The sequence below is a fragment of the Paramormyrops kingsleyae genome, chromosome 1 (assembly GCF_048594095.1).
Source record: "Paramormyrops kingsleyae isolate MSU_618 chromosome 1, PKINGS_0.4, whole genome shotgun sequence".
NCBI lineage: Eukaryota > Metazoa > Chordata > Actinopteri > Osteoglossiformes > Mormyridae > Paramormyrops > Paramormyrops kingsleyae.
Window position 1 is genome coordinate 74,829,150 of NC_132797.1, and position 20,161 is coordinate 74,849,310.

Genomic DNA, 20,161 nt, shown 5'->3' on the forward strand with positions numbered 1-20,161 from the left:
CAGCCGCGCTGTAATTATGCGCCGCTCCCAATGTGAAAACCATGCGCTCTGGCACTCCCTGTGGGGGATCGGTGATGCTCGGATCTGGCTGCCAGCCCAGGGGTCCCGTATTGGCTGCGTCCGGCAGAACGGCCCCCCTTTCCTGAGCACAGATCAGATCCTCCGGGGACCGTCTGGCTGAGACATCGCCTGTCCAATCAGGAGCCGAGACCTAAAATCCCTTCCTTTATCCAGCAGGATGCAGTCAGCTGTGTGTCCAATCGGACAGGCGGCTGCATCCTCTGACCCCTTGTTGATGGAGCTTTTTAACAGCTGAATTCATCTTTTTGCAAATGGTTTACCATTGATGACCCTTTTAAAGGCAAGATTCTATATGCGGTGCTTTTTATTTTTAGGTTTTTTAACACAAACAGCAAGATGGCAGTCAGTGGCAAACAAGTCCCCCCCCCCCCCCCCCTGCCATAACTGATGGACCTTTGTAACCCTGCTGGCGGCTTTAGGCGGGGGGGCAGTCCTGAGGGCCGCCACGCGGATGTATCCATTTGTGATGGCTTTATTGGTTTTTGGCCAGTTTCCATTTTGGATTGAGGGTTTTGAATCCATGCAGCCGTGTTATAGACATTTGGACTAGATTTCCCATTCGACATGGATTTTTCTTACTAGAAAAAATTTACTAGAGTTTACTAGAACTCGTGGTCATAGGTGGAAATTTAGCAACTCTGAGCTATTAGTTAAATTCTCCCCAAATGAGCTTGATGGGCCGAATGGCCTCCTCTCGTTTTATTTTAGTTTATTTTGTTCTTATGTTCTTATGTTATATACACATCTAATTGAAATCCATTTGATCAGGGATTTTGCATTTACTCATTTCACATACTATTCTGGGGCATAGTATGAGATGAATTTGAGATTAGCTCTTTTACACGAGATTTGCACTTTAATACCTTAGACATGCATGATACCCCATTCTGCTAATAATTCCGTTTGCTGCCTTAATTAATATCCACCGGTGTTTTTCATCCCCGATGTGTGCCGGCTGAAGGCAGCCTATCTCTTCTTGTAAACTGCAGGGGGTCGGGACTACAGGCTCTTTTGAATGTCCACAAAATCAAAGCCATGACCTCGGCACCTTTGCACTTTTAAAAAGGGGAATGTAAAACCAGGCCTTTCATCACCTCACCTGCCTGTCTCTCCCCTATTGCCTGTGCTCATTCCTCTCTCCTCTGCCTGTGCCCGTCCCTCTCTCCTCTGCCTGTGCCCGTCCCTCTCTTCTCTGCCTGTGCCCCATCCCTCTCCCCTTTCCCTATGCCCATTCCTTCCCCTATTGCCTGTGCTCGTTCCTCTCCTCTGCCTGTGCCCCATCCCTCTCCCCTTTCCCTATGCCCATTCCTTCCCCTAATGCCTGTGCTCATTCCTCTCTCCCTGCACATGCCTGTCCATTTTTTCTCTATTTCCACTCTCCTCATCACAGATCTCTCTTCATCACAGATTTTATCAGTGTGTGTGTGGAGTGTCTCATATTAGCAGTATTGTGAGATATTGTGCATGAATACATAAATGCATAAATAGCAGTGTCTCTGTAAGCCCTCGTGTCTTCCTCTTTCTCTCGCTCTCTTGGAAAACACGGGTTGGATTTGTTCTCCTGTCTCCCAGATGCCGGCTGCATTGCTCGTTCCCTCCTGTCGGGCTCCATCTTTGCGTTGCGTTTTCCAGGGATTTATGAGAGCCACAACCTTGCTTATAAACCACAGACACAGACTTTTTTGTCCCTCTCAGCGCAGGACAGTGAGAGGATTCTGGCTGCCAGTGAGTTAAAAGTAGCAGCAGCAGTTTGAGGGCACGCTGGGGCAGCAGGCGGATCAGAGACGCATCATTCACTGCATGGCGTGGCGGCCGTGTGGGAGCAGAGAAATGCTGTTTTGTCTGCTTGGGCTCAGCGTTGCCTTGAACGCTTTCTGAGGAATTCCTCTGGACCAGGGGTGTCAAACTCCAGTCGTGGGGGGCGGGAGCCCTGTGTAGCTTAGTTCTTTCCTATTCTACCACAAATGATGCAGCTCAAGAGCTGTGTTGTAATTAGCACAAGGAGTTGAATTAGGTGTGTTAAATGAGGGGAAACCCAAAACTGTGCAGGGCTCCGGCCCCCCAGGACTGGAGTTTGACACGCCTGCTCTAGACAAATCCAAAGCGCTCTCCTTTGTCTTAATGTAGAGCACAGGGGGCTGGGCAGTGCCGCTCTGTGACTCCTCGCTCTGTGACTCCTCGCTCTGTGACTCCTCGCTCTGTGTTACAGGCTGTTCGACAGGGAGCGTCACTTCTCTGCCCCGGAGGGTGAACACCGTGGGGGCGACCCGTCCCATCATCAGCACCCCCTGCAGGACACCGAACCACCACCTTTGCCACCGGCCCTCAAGAAGAAAGGACCCCTGCCACAGAGGCCCCTCCCACCCCAGCTGGACAGGCACTGCCGTCCTGAGGCAGCGTCCTCTGCAGGGGATACGCAGGAGTCTCCGCCTGTCCCTCCGGACAGCTGCTCTGTCAGGCCTTACTCTGCTGAAGCCCCGCCCCCAGGCCCTGACCACGCCCCAAGCTCCTCCCCCAGGAGAGACACTCAGCAGGGCACAAGGCACGAGGACGAGCAAGGAGCAGGACACGGAGCATCACCCTCCCAGCCTGAGCCAGCTCCTCCTCCCCCTGCTGCCATCAGCTCCTCCTCTTCATCCTCTTCCTCCCACAAAGAAGCTGCCCTGCTCAAGCCCTCCATGGAGGGATACCGCTCTCTCTCCCCGCAATTTGTGCCCCAGTGGCTGACCGACAGGCCGCCCGTGTCTCTGCAGGATGATGCTTCCAGCAGGTATCCCCTTTTTTTAAGCTGTCCTTCGGCTCGCGGTACCCGTGCTTGGTTCTGGAATGTTCCGCTCGTAACCCTTGGCAGCACGCTGGGCTATGTAACGGCTAGCCACGTCTCTCCTTCGCTCTTCCTCGATTCGCGCACAAAAAGCCCATTGAGCTGCAGCTGGGCACCGTACAGTGAGGCGGCCTCCCGTATAATGCGACCATCCAGCATTTTTTCACGGCAGACATGAGCTGGGGGTGGGGGTGGGGGTGGGGGGGGGGGGGTACATTTAAACTCATGATTTGTGAATAATTGGTTTCATCTGCACTGCGGTCTCATGCGGATTCCAAAACTCCAGTGTAAAGTTTGCTTCTGCCAGGGCTCCAGGAAAAGAGCTGTAAGCGCCTAGTGTCATACAAGCGTACGGGGGGGGGGGGGCGCGGACACGCCCTTCAGGCGGCCGCTATATGCCCGGGAGCGGCGCGTGGAGCGCTGTTTGAGGACGGTGCGGGTTCTCGCTGGCATCTTGGCTGAAAGAGGCTCTTCTGATCATCCCGTAACCCATTTCAGCAACTCCTAAGATACTAGTTCTCCTGCGGATTGTTTGACCGCCTTTCTCTGGCGTGACTGCTGGCGTCGCGTGCCTCGGGGTTGCGTGCCTCGGGGTTGCGTGCCTCGGGGTTGCGTGCCTCGGGGCTGCGTGCCTCGGATCACCCTAGGGCAAAACCCACGGGCTGCCCTTACATGCCCCTGTGTCCCCACTCTGCTGCAGGATGGAGAATGCGGTGGAGGGCGGAGCTACGGTGAAGAAGGTGCCCATCAAGATTGTCCATGCGGAGAGCAGCTCAGAGAAGGAGAGCCGGCGGTTCCTAATGCCCAGCGACGCTGCTCCAGTTGCTGGGGGGCCTGGGGCCCCCGACAGCCCTCCGCTGGGCCCCCGCAGCCCCTCTGAGCCATCCTACTCGCCGTTTTGCGCTTACACACGTCAGAAAGACAACCAGCCTCAGATGGAGCCTAAGTGGGAGGAGCCTGCAGATGCGGGCCCCCCGGGGGCCACTCAGGAAGGCTCTCATAATGGGGGCCCACCTGCCGGCCCGCTGGAGGAGGACAGGAAACGGGAGGAGCTAACCCGGGACATTGTGGGGCGGGACAAATCCCTGGCTGATATCCTGAACCAGACCAAGATGAAGACCACCATGGACCTGATGGAGGGCATATTCCCTCAGGGGGAGCAGCTGGTGGAGGAGGCCCAGCAGCGCAGGAAAGTGGCCCCCAAACAGGCTCCCCGGAGGAGCGCGGAGGAGAGGTGAGCTTCTCCCCTGCTCCCTCAGTAGTCATAAGGCTGTGGATGTCGGTATATACCAGCGTTTCTCCGTCCAGTCCCTGGAGAGCCATGCTATGCTTTTGCGTTGTACTTTTGTCTGTATCATGTATTCAATGTTCTTCATTGGCTGGGAGGGAGCAAAAGTGTGGACTGACTGGGGGTCCCAAAGGACTGGGTTTGGAAACAGTCTTAGACTGATAGGTAGGGTGTGCCCACAGATGGCTCCGATCCCAGGAGGGTCCGGCCGTTATACTGTTAGGAGGGAAGTTTACCGGCCTTGTAAGTGACTGAAATGATGAGGTTCCCTGCAGATGAGCGTCAGCTAAACAGTCAAACTTCGTTACATTTGTTTGGACTTCAAATTATCCAAAAGTACATTTTTACTGCCCTTTTTGTTACAAGTAGGAAATTCTGCCGAAAAATAAAATGGATAAATGATCCCCCCCTCCCCCACTGCACGCGCTCTGTTCCGGGCCGTTACACACGAGGCCGCTCGTGACCAACGCGCTCTGTGCCCACTTTCTCCCTGCAGTGGAAAAACGTGGTGTGCCGCTGCCCCCTGCTGGCGAGGCCATAAACCACAAGCTGGATTTTTTTTTGTGCTGGGTGTCTTATTTCCCCCAGCCTCACTTTACCAGCCCGCTCCAAACCTTCTGAGAAATTCTCTATACAGGGCCAGTTCTAGGGGGGGCAGGGGGGCCAGTGCCCTCATGACAACATATATGCCACCCCCCCTTGGCCCCCTAAATATGTATATTACTTAGGTCTGAAGTAAATGTATTATTATTACTATTATTATTATTCACATTTAAATATGTGGGCTATATTTTTGTGTGCTGGGAACAGGCAAAGCACAAATGTAAGCAGGTTAATGTGGGGGTGCGGGTGGTGGAGTGACTTAAGGTGCTGAAAAGCAACGTTAACGACAGAAAAAAATAATCAAGCTTGTGGAACCAAGACAGTCTAAACAAGAAGTCAGAGTGAGTTACATGTTTGTAGGAACTGTAAAATGTGACCACAAAGCGGTTTGCTTCTTAATGCAGACTGTCTAGTGTCTGCAGAACCAATGGCCCCAGTTAACCCCTCCCCAGCTGAAATGATCTAGAACTGCCACTCTCTCCTTAAGTGGAATCCTCACAGAGGTCACGTGCTCAGCTGCTCCAGTGTGATTTTAAAGTAATTGGGTTGAGTAATCAAACAGAACATAGCTGATTTAAAACCAAGCGAGGATCCCAAACAGCCCAGATCTGTATCATGGTTGTGCACTGTGGGGGAGTTCAGCCCACGTGCTACTTTCTTTACCAGTTAATCGATTTACTACTCACTGTTGATCAGTTATTTGTAATGACCTTATCTTGGATACTACGGATGTATCATAAGTGTGTGGTTACTGGTTTCCTTTGCTTGTCCTACTGTCTCAGGCAAGATGAGGACAGCTTGGTGGCCGCCGTTCCCATGGTAACAAGCTCCTCCTACTACAGCACATCAGCCCCCAAGGCAGAGCTGTTGATCAAGATGAAAGACATGCAGGAGGAGATTGAGGAGCAGGACTCCGAGGACGAGCTGGACGTGGACCTGGCCAACAAGAAGGTACCTGTACGGGCCTCTCCTCCGCTCCGCGGGCCGTCCACCCGTGCCGTTCTGACCGAGCCTATCCCCGGTCCCTGTTTCCCGGCAGCACGAGCTGATCGACAGCCTGAGCAGGAAGCTGGCGGTGCTGCGGGAGGCGAGGGAGAGTCTGCAAGAGGATGTGCAGGCCAACAACGCGCTGGGTGAGGAGGTGGAGCTGACGGTGCAGCACGTCTGCAAGCCCAATGAGCTGGACAAGTTCCGCATGTTTGTGGGAGATCTGGACAAGGTGGTGAGCCTGCTGCTGTCACTGTCCGGCCGGCTGGCCAGGGTGGAGAATGCCCTCAACGGCCTGGAGGAGGGGGCACCGGCTGAGGAGAAGGTAACCGGGGGGGGGGGACCTTTAATATGAGGGGACACACCTGCAGTTCTTGTGCAATATTTGGTTCTTATGCAAGCGGGCCAAGGAAATCACTTTATAGGGAGTGATTTGTCAACTGTAGAATGTCTGCGTCATATTATCTAAATATTTGCTACGCTAATTAATTTATTTTATCACTTGGGCGAACATTGCACTTACAGTAACAGTAATAGTCTTATCACAGCTGCGGGTCACGTTGTGATTTATTTGTCTGCATTTTACTTAGTTTGATTAATAGGCCTAAAACAACTGTAAAAACTCACATCACATTGCACATCATGTTTCTTACCTGGTTTCTCCGGCCGATTTCCACTGCTGATCTGTCGTCATTTCCTCCCCTAACCCTCTCCGCTGTCCCCCCAGCGCACCCTAGAGGAGAAGAGGAAGCTGCTCATCCGACAGCACGACGATGCCAAAGAGCTGAAGGAGAACCTGGACCGGCGGGAGCACGTCGTCTACAACATCCTGGCCAACTGTCTGAGCGAGGAGCACCTGGCCGACTACGAGCACTTCGTCAAGATGAAGTCGGCGCTCATTATCGAGCAGCGCAAGCTGGAGGACAAGATCAAGCTGGGGGAGGAGCAACTCAAGTGTCTGACGGACAGCCTTCCCCTGGAGCAGAGGAGGCCCTTCTGAGGACCGAGTGGAATTTGCCACTGCAGTGAGACCTCCAACGCACCAGGTGGCAGCAGAAAAGATGAGCATGAAAAGAGAGAAGGAAGCAACTTTTTTGCTTCATGCAATTGCTTTCCAATTCCCCAAGAAAGCTTCACCTCTCAGCTTTATCATGCAGAGGGACTGTGTGAAGGCTTGCAGAAGCGATTACAAAGAACGAAGTGTCGGACAGGGAACCGTGTACCACACTCTGGGATTCTTTTTAAAAAATATATTTTATTCAGGGGTGTTTGAGACCCCAAACTTTCACTGTAGGTATTGACCTCACAGTGACTTCTAGTCTGGAGTGGTGCATTATTTACTATTTCAATAGCCATTGGTCAACACGGCCCACACTCTCTGAGGGAAGAACAATCTAAGTTTTAGTAATTTATTGTAGGCTTTTGAATAAACCCAGTGAACTTGAATAGGGCAGTTTTCAAAAGTTATAACCATGTTTAGCAATGTTACTAGTCTTATGCATTTAAACGTGTCAGAGCGTTCCTTGGGCTTGGTCCAGTCAGTACACCTGAAATGATTCCATCTTATTCATCTGGCCCACATGAGCTGGTGTTTTTTGCTTTCGGGGCTAGGATCTCACAGCCCTGCTGGGTTTTGTTTATTAGGACAGTGGTTCCCAAACCGCACACCTGACTTTACTCCTTATAAAGCTCTCAGCTAGCTGGTTCAGGAATATAGGTGGTGGACTGTCTTTTTGGGGGGGCCACTAAATTAGGCAAACGGTTTGATTGGCCGTCTGGGATATCTGGGGCAGGTACTTACATTTCAAAGATGTTTTTTGCAGATACTGTACATGACAGCATGTCGCCTAAAGCATCCTTCTGACTTTGTGTTTCATCCCATTAAAAGTAGCTCTGTTCATTTTGAATAATTTATTAATAAAACACTATTTATGCCAAGAGTTTGAAACGCATTTACACACAATCCACACTGCTGGTTTGCGGAGCGCGGCTGCAGGGAGACCCACAGGAGCAAGCCCCCCCCCCTGTGTGGCTTCGCCCAGCAGGTCACTGAAACATGAGCCAGCACATACCTGTGTGCCCTGCCCCACCCCCACCATCAGCCCCCCCCAGGCTCAGGAGCTTCTGTTACTGGTCATGCTGGCCCTCTGTGTGCCCCCTCACACCGGAGCGGGGCCCGCACAAACCACCCTACCGCCGCTTTAATCACTCTGCTCCCAGAAGTCCCCTGGTGAGGCAGCGGCCTGTCACCTGACCACACTGCCTCACTGTCCTTCATGCTTCTAAACACGTGTGTGCTCCTGTGTGTTTCTCATGTGTAAATGCATTCCTTCAGTGTACCTCTTTGTCTCTCTGATCACAATACAATCCGCATGGCCATGACCTCTAACCCCAGTCCCCAGGTGGCTGTCCATGCTGAGGCACCTATCTGAACGCCCATGAGACTGACATAGTCTGACATGCATGTTCTGATGAGATTATGGTTCTGTTTAGCCCTGTCCATCAAGCTGCTGACACACAGCATAGGATAATCGACGCTTGGCTCAGACACACATTAACCCCAAGGCTAAGCATGAGGGCCCTCCTTCATAACATGGTGGCATACAAGTAATATCTCCAAGCCACTAGGTGGTGCTGTTACACACCTGCCATTGGCCATCCCAGACCCTAGAAGGCATCTGGTAAGGTAGTACTCCATGCTGAATGGAGAACAAGAAGGTGAGGGATGATGGATTCGAGGGGTGCATGTTCTTGACGTTCCCCTGTGGATTTTGGGAGGTATTGACTAAGTTGTGACTTGAGAAATTACTATTATGAATCAGCAAGTTTGCCAGACATTATGAAATCAATAAAGAAGAGCTGGGTATTTACATATGGGCTGTGCCACCCCCCCGATTGCATGTGTGTAAATTCCTAGTGAATCATTAGTGAATCATTAACCATGCCAATCAAGGTATTTGCGTTTCCGATAAGCAGCCCAGCACGTGTCGCCTGGCCCTCGCTGCGTTTCCTTCGTGTTTGTGTTTAGGACTGACGTAGGAGGTGCTCATCGTCATGCTGGGTGACACGCCGGCTCCCAGTGTGCAGCTTTGCAGTTCTGTGGAAGGCCGCTGTCCTGTGAGGTAAGTGCTCACTTTTGAGATTCTGCCTGATTTCTATACTGGCTCAGCTCACAGTGCATTTCTGTCAGGAAATTAAGGTTACCATGCAACTTCAGTCTGGTTTAGCTGGTCAAAGTGAGCTGTGTGTGACTATCACTAGCAAAGAAATAATTCATATTAATACACCCATTGTTCTGAAGAATTCATTTGGATCTTCTGGAGAAATATCTAAGACCCATCTGTTCCAGGAATTCATCTACTAGTCTGTTGTCTCTCTGAATGCTCTTAGTCTTAGTCTTTCTCTTAGTCTTAGTGAGTTTGTACCTTCCCTAAATTATATGTACTTCACTTCCTGATATCTTTAATATATCTTCCTGTTCAGGTCTTTGTAATAAGATTTTTGTGCAAGCTACCTTTCACTTTTGTAACCAATATAAACACACTGAGGCGTTGCCCTCGGACGTTTACGCCGACCCTGATGGTTTAAATCCCAGCAGAGGCACTTAACCTGAATTCTCCCAGTGAAATATCCAGCTTATTGAATGAATTTAAATGAATCTTTTCAGATAATCATCATTAGGCTTATAGGACCCTGTAATTCATCTGTGTTTCTCTCCAATGATCTGGAGTTTCTTTTCTGTTCCGCAGGGTCTGACACACCTCGACCTTTGTATCATTTTTCCTGCTCTGAATGTGCCACACCTGGCAACACGGGTCACCTGTGAGCAAAATTACAGAATAATTATTTCCCTGAGCCTGGTCAGTGCCAGGCTTCTGCAGCACTTCGATACCCCTGCCTTGAACTTTCTGTTCTCTGTTCTCTTGAGTTCAAAGCTTGCATCTTCCGTGAACTCGCAGCCCGTCACGCGCTAATGCGGCTTGTTTCTTGTTGCTCTCTTTGCAGCCGTTTTACCGTCTCCGGCCGTGACGTTGGCGCTACGCTGGTTTACTCTTCTGTGAAGCCTGCGGGGGACTGAATGGATGAGTGACGATGTACGTTAACGGAGGCGCCATGACATAAAGCTTTAAATGACAGTTGAGAGAGTGAGAGGGAAGACGAGGACCGAGTTCCCCTGAAGATGTTCCTCTTGGCAGAGCAGAAGAGCGGTCTGTGTGTTTGATGGCGCAGTCCTGACGCAATGGCTTACCTAGTACACACAGCCCACTTGCAGTTTGCTGGCCTCCTGTTAGGGTTTGTGAGCTGGATCCTAACAGCGGTGTCCATGGGCCTGGTGCAGTGGAGGGTGTGGCACGTGGTGGACGTCACCAACATCACGTCCGGAGTGGCCTGGGTGGGCATCTGGAGGGTCTGCTTCCCCAGCCGCGCGCTGGTCTCCTCTGAGCTGCAGGTCCTGTACTGCCGCTCCATCCCGTTCCGGGACCCGTCAACGCCACCGGAAGTGTCGGTGGCCCAGGTTCTGGTGCCGGTGGCGTTGATGGTGGGCGGTGGCGGGAATGCCTGTGCAGTCTACGGACTGAGGAGCGTCTACTTTGGGATGGAAAGGATGAAGCCGCTCAGGGCGGCTTTCTCTGTGGCCGGCGTCCTCTCCTTACTCTCCGCAGTCTGCACCATGCTGCCTCTTGCCTGGAATATGAGGTCAGTGGCCGCCAATTACACAATAGACTTCCCCCCCGATTTCCACATGCCCCCCTCACCCGTCAGGCAGGACGTGGGGGCAGGACTGAGCTTGGGGATGCTGGCCTCCATCCTGACGGTCCTCAGCGCATTGACGTTCATCTTGTATAGACTCCCGAAAGCTGTCCCTCATAGACAGCATTCCAGGGCTGAGTCTGCTGCCAACCAGAGCAGCCGTAGCAACCATGAATGGGCAGCCATGCGTAGCCATGGCAACGACACACAAGTGGCCACTACAGACCCCGGCAGAGGCTCACAGACAGACGCATCGCAGGGCAACGGCGACGTGAAGAGCCCTGGTCATGCCCAGGACAACCCAGCATTCGAGGACACCTGAATGTCACCTCCCATCCACGTGACAGATACCATTTCCAAATTTGTTCACATGAGCTAATTCACTTCAATTTGCATAATGGTTTAGTTGTGGACATCGTAAGCAACGTCAGCAAAGTTGCGTTTGAGCATGAATTTACCCCGGAGCTGCGTGGACCGCGGCTGTTTTTCCTGACGCCTGAATGAATTTTACATGAGACAGTCTGGGAGGAATGATTGTACCATAAGGGGCTCTTGGGACTGTGATGGTAGCATCATTTTTTCATTTTGCTGTGTGTTGTTCTGAAGCTACATTGAATGCATTTGCACTTTGAGATCAATTACAGAGTAAAAACAGAGAACTGGAATTTATTATTGTGAATATTTTAATTATGAATCATGATTAAACACTTTTATCAAGTTTAGAAGAGAATCAGTTGCACCCCTGCACCTAGTAATGGCAGAAAATAATGAAAAAGGTAAAACAGTGTAATGTAAAGATTAACCTAAGATGTGCTGAGTACGGATGGGGCGGTGTGTCCAGCAGCAGGCTAGGGATCTGCACCCACATCCATAAGGTTATGAGTTCAAGTCTCATGGCAGCAGAGTCACTGTCTCGTGGAAACAAGGCTCTGAACCCCAAACTGCTCTGGAGACACTGTCTGACTCAAGCTTTTCTGTCTTTTAAGTTGCTTTGGACAAAAGCATGTAATGTGACATTAAATAAGATGTAACTATAACAGGTGAATCTCGCTGGAAGGACACTGTGGGCAGCGGCGTTAGGGGCAGTGTCATGGCCCGATCGTTCTGATCCTCCTGTGTGCCACACCCCTTCATTTACCTCGTGTGGAATCCTCTTGTTATCAACTGTTTCTAGTTGTGTTTAATTGACTCCGTGTATTTAAGTGAGTTTCTGTGAATGTTTCCCGAATCCAGTCATTAACGTCGCCTTTTCCGTACTCCAGAGTGTGTTTTACCCATAATAAACCCCGTGTTCACCCGACCCCCCAACTCCTGTGCCTGCTTCCACGCTTCGTGCAAGCATTTTTGTGACAGGCGGGGGGCAGCAAGGAATCTATCCGCAGTTTAGGGCCACTGGATGAAAAAATGTGAACTAGTTTTTGTGTGGGATTTTTCTGTTAATAAAAAAAAAGATGACATGTTGAATTGAATATTAATATTTCTGGACAATTAAGATGATGGTCAAACTGAGCTAGCAGTAGTGAGCCTTTCCCATCGTGACTTTAAGGTGACTTTAACATTCTCATTAAATATTTTAATGGTGGACCTGCTAAGCTCAGGCCATAAAGGCCTATTATGGGAAAGTGTATCAAAGCGCATCATTCAGCGCAGCACTGCAGTCCTGGGTGCATGTTTAGCATGTTCAGGTGCTCCAGCAGCATCCCTGGAACCTCAATCTCCATTTTTAACGAGGCATCTGTCCCTATGGGAACCGGGGATCCAAAAGCGTCTGTCCAGAATCCGAGGGGGATCCTGCCCTGATTCAGTGTGCGAATCCTGAATTTTGTGCATCAAATCAGAACAGGAGTTCACATTCTCAAGCTAATAAATGTTGAGTTTCAGTCACTAGACAGAGAGGAAAAGGGATTTTCCTCTGTTGGGACTGACTCTGTAGGACCTCTGTTATCCCACATCCTGGCACTGCGCTCCACAACCTCCCGCCAAGGCACTAATGAACTTCACTGGAACCTCTCTGTGTGTCGCTTGCCCCCGATACGCATTCTTTAACGTGTTTCCAATTTGTACCTCGGATTGCCACAGTCTTGGGAAGGTTGCATGTTGACTTTGAAGGGAAACTTCGCAGGAATGTTATTATTTTGTTCGTACAAAACTCCCATAATCCTCCTGATGACATAATAGGGGGAAATTACTTATAATTAATTAAATTAGATTTTCTTACCCAATACAAAAAGCAGCCCAGCGGTGTCGTGTGGAACGTTTCTTTTAACTAATTGTAGCCCGTGTTTTGCGGTAGCTGGGGAGTCGGAGCTGTCAGCTGGCCTGATTGGTAGCTGAACATCACCTGTGACCGGGTCCTTGTGTTTCTGCTGAATTGTTGCACGGACCCCTTTGAGTGCCGCAGCTTTCGACCAAGCCCCCGTCCCAGCTTCTGGATAGAGGGGGAGGATAAGAGCGCCCCCCCCAGCCGATCCAGTACCCCCAGACTGAGGCGTGAGTCATGTGACCATGTGAGTGTGGTGGCTGGCAGTGGCAGGCACGTGAGGACCAGGCCTGACCTTTGGGGGGGGGGGGAGGACGACATTGTCACTGTAGTGATTGTTGCACAGGAAATATAGTTGGGCCCAACTGCTCTGGCTGGGGGCAGCACTGTCCCGCGGACAGTGACCGGGAACAAAAGGCGTCTTCTTCAGTCGACCTGCCTCTGTGTGCCCCCCCAGTGGGATGAAGATCTGTCTCCTTTTCACTATTCGCAGGTTCCCCAGCATGGTTACTCACAGACTTAAACCTAAACCAGTTACAGTAATGTGGCAGGACAGGCTGATAGACAAACTTTCGAAATTCCACCCAATCTTGAAGGAAAACTTGGTCTTTCCCTGTCTTGATGCTTAAGCGCCGCTGTCATCCTCCACGCTGGCAAAGCGAATCACATTGATCTGTTCAAACCTTGGACTTTCCATCACGGCTCTGCTAGGACTCTGCGAGGGCTCTGCTGGGACTCTGCTAGGACTCTGCGAGGGCTCTGCTGGGACTCTGCGAGGGCTCTGCCGGAGCTGCTGAAGTCTCGCACTTGTACCTTACTAATGCAGATAAGATAAGAAGGGAATCAGTTCAGCATCCTGCTATCAGTGCTGATTAGTGGTTTGTGATAACTGCTGTCCCACTTAAGGGAGAAACAGGCTCAACAACTGGGGCGAATAAGTAGTTTTCCTCATGTTTCCCACCTCCTGTCCACTGAATTCTTCCCAGACATCCCTGAGAGGGGAATTACAGCTATCTTCAATCTGAAGCAGGGCTATTTTTCAATATGCTTAGTGTGATTCAGATTACACGTTACACGGTGTCATAGAAAGACTTCTAACGTAGCTGGCTTCAGACTTATTCTGCAGGCAGCAGTCCTACGATGCGAAAAAAGCCGTCAGTGTTAAGTCAGCAGACTGTTTATCTAAGTCAAATGGAGGTTTAAACCGTGTCCCCAGCGCATCACAGAGAAACGCAGGAGCCACTGGTATGCGCTTCGTCCCGCTCGGTGCATCGCAGATCAGCTCCTGCAGAAAACCTGGAGCGGAGCGGAGTGTCCTTGATGAATTCCTGGTTCAAAGCCGACAATCAGACTATATCTACTGTTAAGCAATTTGAAATGCAGTCTTCGGGTCTGGTCGAAGCCGTTATGGCGCCATAGGAAAAATTCACCACCAGCATCATTTTTCTGTAGTATTCATCAGTAGCTTGGTTGGCCAATGGTTAAAAATACGCTTGAGACGGAAAAAAGTCATGAACTATTACTCCAGCCCACCGCGCATGTTGCACAAACTAACTCTTTGTCAAAAAGACATGTATTAACACAATACTGCAGTATTAGTAGAATTACGTTTGGTTTCTTTCACCATTGGCGGATATAATTAATCTAGTCGAAATTACATCTGAGGACACACCTTTCAATCAGCGCTGTTCTACGCAGCGAGGATTTATTTTTAGTCACCCAGTGTTTTGGGCGGCCGCGCAGGACTTAAGTAACCACCAGTTTTATTATTTTATTTGGCTAACTCCCAGGCTAGCGAGGACAATAAATCCGCTTTTTGTTGATTATAACTATATAACATCCCGATCGATTATAATGATATATAATAATGTTTAATGCATGACAGCACGTACGTCATACTTCGTAATACTTGGAATCAGTTTAATTATTAACAAATGATTTTAGCGCTAGTTGACCGTCAGAATAACCTTATTTAATGTCAAGTTAATGACTCAACAGTCAGATAAATATAAAAATCTCATTGCATGAAGAGGGCGCTTGCTGTGCTACGGAACAAGTAAATTCGTTACATTTTGACTGTTTTTGTCTTGGATGAGCCTTTTGCTTTGTTTGTGGAGATTACATATATATACACTCCACCTGTTCCACCTTCCCCACCGTTAAAGGCATTTTCTACAGACTGCTATTTCTATTGTTATATATAACTTATTTTGGATTGTCTATTAGGCCCACTTGCCCGCGTTGCATCGAATCAACGATCAAATGAAAAACCTATAATCAGGCAAATCAGACCATATATAGTCATTTGCTAGCTCTTGCGAAAAATGTGTCCCAATTAAAATTTTAATGTATTTAAATGTTCAGAGTTGCCTAGACTCTGCCCAAACTTCATACCTTCTGCGGTGTCTGGCACTGACATTTTACCGATAGGAACGGTTCGAATTACAGGGAAGCTAAGGGGAACCCGCCCGCCCCCCTAAAAAGAACACGACTTCCCTTAGCAGCCTCCCCTAAGACCTTTAGGGGGCGCTCTAAGAACTTTTGTATTATAGGTGATATTTTATATTCGGTACATTAAGATTCCTGAAATTATATACACATATATATATATATACACACACACTATTCATTTCCCGAACATCTGCCTCCAATAACCCAATTCTGTGGCTATTCCTGCTGTGGCCATCCATGCGTGGTGGCGCTGCACTCAAAGTAGCCTACTACATTAATGTAGGATCCTCATTGCTGAGTAGGCGCGGTATTGCAAATCGTTAATTAAGAAAACTGTTTTTTTATGGCGTGATTCTTATGTTGCTGTTATTGCGCTTATATGAAATGTTACTGCCGGTATTCACTGCCTGCAGTAGTAATATTATGATGTTTTTCGCAGCTATTGACCGCACTGTGTATCACAGACGGAAACCCGACTTTCCGACTCGGGCTCGAGTCGCTCTTAAATTGACTTCTGACTCGACTCCTTATTTCTTGACTCAGACTTGACTCGAACTTGTTGATAGCGACTCATGGACAATAAGAGTCTTTAAGGCTCTGTTGATATTTCAGCACATTTGAAGCATTTGAACCCCCCCCCCCCACTAGGTTATTTTGAAATAGAGTTGCGGGTAAATATTAAAAGTCGGTTTTTTTAGTTAGTTCCACTTCGAGGTGATTAATGAATATTTACAGATAGCATTTTTGCTTCGGGCGTCCCGCAGAGGAAACGCGTTAGAGAGTAGAACAGGATTGAAATACACAGGCTATGATACAGCGCAACAGAAATGAATTAACTATTAACTCTGCAATGTTGTTGTGCCGTCCTGGAATTTCTAAACAGATTTTTAAGTTTAGTAATACATCCACCTGCTTCTCTGATGCAGGACAGCTCACTGTATGTGATTGGAGAGATTAGCATATAATGAAATAACAAATCCATTGTAAAGGGACAACAGAGGCACCGTTCAGGCGGGACCAGCGGATCGAGAACGAACCGCACCCAGCGGAGTGGGACACGAGATAAAGCTGACTAACGGACCACGGGGAAACTTTAGAAAGTTCCTGAAAAAAACTGTATTGTATAATAATTACGCCCCAGTAAATTTTAGAGAACCTCTTTAACATTCCTTCAATGAACTTGTCATTCATTAAAGTCGTTAATTAAAGAAAGCTTAACTCAGGACACAGTGAGGCAGTCGGGGGGAATTAACATCAAGTGCACCCACCTGCCACGCAAGGACTGTGTTTCTAAGTGCCCGGAGCTGAGCGCTTGGCAGCTGCTTCAGACGTGTCAGAAATCGCCCTGACGGATGAGGCGCGGGTCGCCGTCGGGGGGCCGAGCGTGGCGGGTGCGCGCATCGCCCAAGGCTTCCTCAAGCGGCGACGTCGTACGTCCTTACCTCAATTCTACTTTTAAAATAGATCTATATCAATTCTAAAAAAAACACCGCGATCTGTCGGGCACCCGGTTCCGTTAAGTTTTCTCTTTGGTCCCGCTGGAAAAAATGTGGCATATCCATGGCTAAAGCGATCGCTGAATCACCAAACGCTTTTATATTCTGATTACCATCTTTGCGTTTCGGCATCCATTGCCCTTGCATTGTAAATATTATACCATATGCGAGTTATAACGAGAAATAAAACATAGAGGACAAACGTATAACCATTTTCCATAAAACCCTTTATATAGGCCTATTTGCCCTTTTATACATAAAATCACAATAATTTTACATTCTTTCCATTTGAATATGTGGGATTTTATTCCACAAGTACAGACCACTACAAGAAAAATGGAGAACATTTTCCATAAGTGTTAATCTAACTATAGATATTTGCTGATTAGGTAAGATCACGTCTCTTGCTAAAATATAATCACTCTGATATTGCACTATGTGTGTTCATGTATATACACACACATACATATATTTAACATTTGCAAAATTTTAATAAGATAGAATTAATATAATTTATTTTAAATCATCTGCATTTTCCCTTATTTTCAGCCCCCACCCTCTCTAGTGCTTTGGTCAGTGCTGATTCACCCTCTCCATCAGTCTCACAGGCCCCCTAGAAGACGCCACTAGTTTCTGAAACATTTTCTTCTGTTCTTCCGATGGATTTAAGTAAATCAGATCAATTGTCAAATAGAAAGTCATTCATTGTGAAAGTCAGAAAAATTGGGGATTGAAATAAAAGGGGAAAAATTCTAGAGAGAGCAACAGCAAATCCTTCATCACTGCTTGAGAAAGAAGTGTTTTTAAAAAATACAAGTGCATCTTGGGATGCATCTCACGCCGGCCCAGGGGGCTGCTTACTCATGACTCACCCCGTGTACGACACCAGACGATTGTAGTTAAATAAACATGTTGCAGATCATGAGGAAAATGGTAGCTTTACACTTCGGTGAGGAAGAGTGGGTGCTGTGTGATTTAGGGCTCAGCGGGGCGTTGGCGCTGGGGGGTGGGCGCTCACACGTACTCTGACCTTTTCCCAGTGCGGTCTATGGCGCAGGATGCTCGTGTCCACCGGGCCGCCACCGTGCGGGACCTCCCCGGCGCGTACAGGCAGGAGGCGACCAGCAGAACCGCGGCCACCATGTGGAGGAAGCCGGCTGCCCAGCCGCAGAAGAGGGCGTCGCCAAACTCCCAGCGCGGCACCACTTCTGGCACCGACTCGTCGAAGAAGCGCAGCACCGTCAGATGGGCCACGTAGGAGACGGGGATGAGGACCGCCACGCCGGCCAGGGCACAGAAGGCGCCGCCCAGCAGCTTGAAGGCCCGCTTGGCCCTGTGCTCCTCCTCGCCCTGGCAACTGTTGACCAGACGCAGCCCGGGGATGGACATCAGCACCCCGAGGAGCCCGGTCGCCACGGCAACGCACATCAGGATGCGGGCCAGCTTGATGTCCGGGGGAAGTCCCAGCAGGCTGTCATACGGACGGCACTCCATGCTACCCGGCTCCTGCACCACGCAGGTCTCCCACAGCCCCAGCTCATAGACCTCCGTAGGCAGCAGGTCTGTAGACAGCGTCATCCAGCGAGGGGTAATGGTGGTGGCCAGCGAGCAGACCCAGGCCACCACAGAGAAGAAGGCCCCCAGGAGCTCCAGAGCACATACACTGGTGTCCATCTCCCCGGACCACTGCTCCCTCCCACTGTCGATCCCTCGCTCAGGCTGGTGGCTGAATAGTGCTCCTCTAGCTCGGCAGCACGGCTGGAGAGAAGCTGCCCTTTTGGGGAGGGGGGGGGGGTTCCTCACTCCTGCCAATTAGTGACCGCCTCCTTCATCCAGGGCTGAAGGAGCACCTCCTCAGTCCGGCTTCCACTAGAAGAACAGATCTGTGCATGAGAGGAGAGCCACTGCTTGATGTTTTGTGCCCCCCCCCCCCCCCCCACCCTGTCACTACAGTACCAGCGCATGCCATTGTGGGGGGGGGGGGGCTGGAGGTCGGACAACCAGACAGGGAACAACAGGATCATTGAGAGTCAAGCCAGGGCTCGCAGCAGCGAGGCCTATGGGATGCAATCAAATGCAGACAGGATGTTATTAAAATGCCCAGCTTTGTCATTTCAGGATTGGCCTTCTGCACCCTCTGTGATTTTGCCTCTTTGTTTTTTTTTGCTGACCCTCGTCCTGTAATGATTAGGTCGCAGTGGAAGCTGACAGGGAAAGTGGAGGCGGTACGCAGGCAGGAGATGTCGAAGGTGGTCGCGCTCCCTCAGCCAAATGGGCCAGTTTATTTATATAAATCTCACCACGGCGCCTTTGATGCCAGTCGCCGGGAAGTGACCGGGTGCCATTTCATGTGATATAATCCGTGATTTATTTGTCTCATTAATGTGCAGAATGAGTAGCATTTTCTAAACTTAGCTTTTCGTCTCCTTAGCTGTAAATCCACAAAGCATTCCTTAATACAAGCAAAAATATTTTGTGCCTGTTTTAGAAGCAGTAAACACAAAGGAATGACGATGTAAAAGAGAAAAACACCTATAAACTTCATTCCGGTGCTACAACGAGTTGTACCAGTTATTCGGTATTGAAATGTCAAGGAACTAGGAAAGGTTCAGCAGAAGCAGGAAAGAGCAGTTTTGTGCTTAAGTAAAATGTATTAATTTTTATTTTTCATGTGAAGCCCCCAGATCTGTACATGCACAAATAAAAAGCCATTGTTTATATGACAGCTATTTTCGGGATATTTTTATGAATGCTATAATTCTTACCTTATTCTGAGCAGAGGCCACAGACAAATCTTCAAAGGGGACATTTTATTATTTGTGATTGAGAAACGTATTATAAAGGCTTTTTATTGTATTTTACGACCTCGATTAGAAGACCATGAAAGTAGGAGGCTCGGAGACACTGGAGCGTTTTTCACACACGCACACAGACACGGACACATGAAGATACAAAACCTCTCTTTCTCCAGCAGAGAAGAAAGGAATGCCCGCATCAGCTGACCGATCGGGGTCTCGGCTCTGTGAGTACCGGGCCCACGCTGCTCCCCGGCGCCGGCTCTGTCAGAGATGCAGGCTGCAGAGTGTACGTACTGTGTGTGAACAAAATTAAATGAAATTAGCGACAGGCCACCGTGTTTTTTATATCACGTGCTTATATAGAAGAATAAAACAAAAACTTTTAAGGAATGATAGGTGCTAATCTCATTCCGTCATATAATTTTAACTGAAAAACATTTAAACTGCTTCACATTTTGTTGTTTTTGTACAGTGTAAAGTCAATGAGATTTTTTTTTAAAAAAAAAGCAAGTTCGAATCGCAGCTTTCGCAAGCAAAGAGTTTTGTTGTGTGTGTTTGTCCCAGAATGACCGCATACCAGAATGGACGCAATGATCGCCCGTCGAACCCACGCAGACTCTA

At 49.1% G+C, this 20,161-nt stretch overlaps 3 protein-coding genes across 6 annotated transcripts in view; 2 read left to right on the top strand and 1 right to left on the bottom strand.

Moving 5' to 3' along the window:
- shroom2a (shroom family member 2a) overlaps positions 1-7,721 on the top strand; it is a 32,175-nt gene extending 24,454 nt beyond the window's left edge. For all 4 annotated transcript variants that reach the window (XM_072699221.1, XM_072699209.1, XM_072699222.1 and 1 more), the window contains 5 exons: positions 2,291-2,851; positions 3,606-4,139; positions 5,579-5,747; positions 5,836-6,108; positions 6,511-7,721. In XM_072699221.1, coding sequence (XP_072555322.1) covers positions 2,291-2,851; positions 3,606-4,139; positions 5,579-5,747; positions 5,836-6,108; positions 6,511-6,783 — 1,810 coding nt within the window. In that variant the 3' untranslated portion in view covers positions 6,784-7,721. The remainder of the gene's footprint in view (positions 1-2,290; positions 2,852-3,605; positions 4,140-5,578; positions 5,748-5,835; positions 6,109-6,510) is intronic.
- Positions 7,722-7,838: 117 nt separating this feature from the next.
- LOC111838205 (claudin-34-like) lies at positions 7,839-11,997 on the top strand. The gene has a single exon (XM_023800941.2). It carries the CDS (start codon positions 10,024-10,026, stop codon positions 10,855-10,857), a length of 834 nt encoding a protein of 277 aa, XP_023656709.2. The 5' UTR covers positions 7,839-10,023; the 3' UTR covers positions 10,858-11,997.
- A 4,951-nt stretch (positions 11,998-16,948) lies between these two features.
- On the bottom strand, positions 16,949-18,605 carry LOC111838247 (putative claudin-24). Its single transcript, XM_023801042.2, has one exon. The coding sequence runs from the start codon at positions 18,414-18,416 to the stop codon at positions 17,757-17,759; it is 660 nt and encodes a 219-aa protein (XP_023656810.1). The 5' UTR covers positions 18,417-18,605; the 3' UTR covers positions 16,949-17,756.
- Between the last annotated feature and the right edge of the window lie 1,556 nt (positions 18,606-20,161).

Bases quoted from the DNA above. Each gene is read 5' to 3' on its own strand.
- LOC111838205 (XM_023800941.2), top strand. From the start codon at position 10,024: ATGGCTTACCTAGTACACACAGCCCACTTGCAGTTTGCTGGCCTCCTG.
- LOC111838247 (XM_023801042.2), bottom strand. From the start codon at position 18,416: ATGGACACCAGTGTATGTGCTCTGGAGCTCCTGGGGGCCTTCTTCTCT.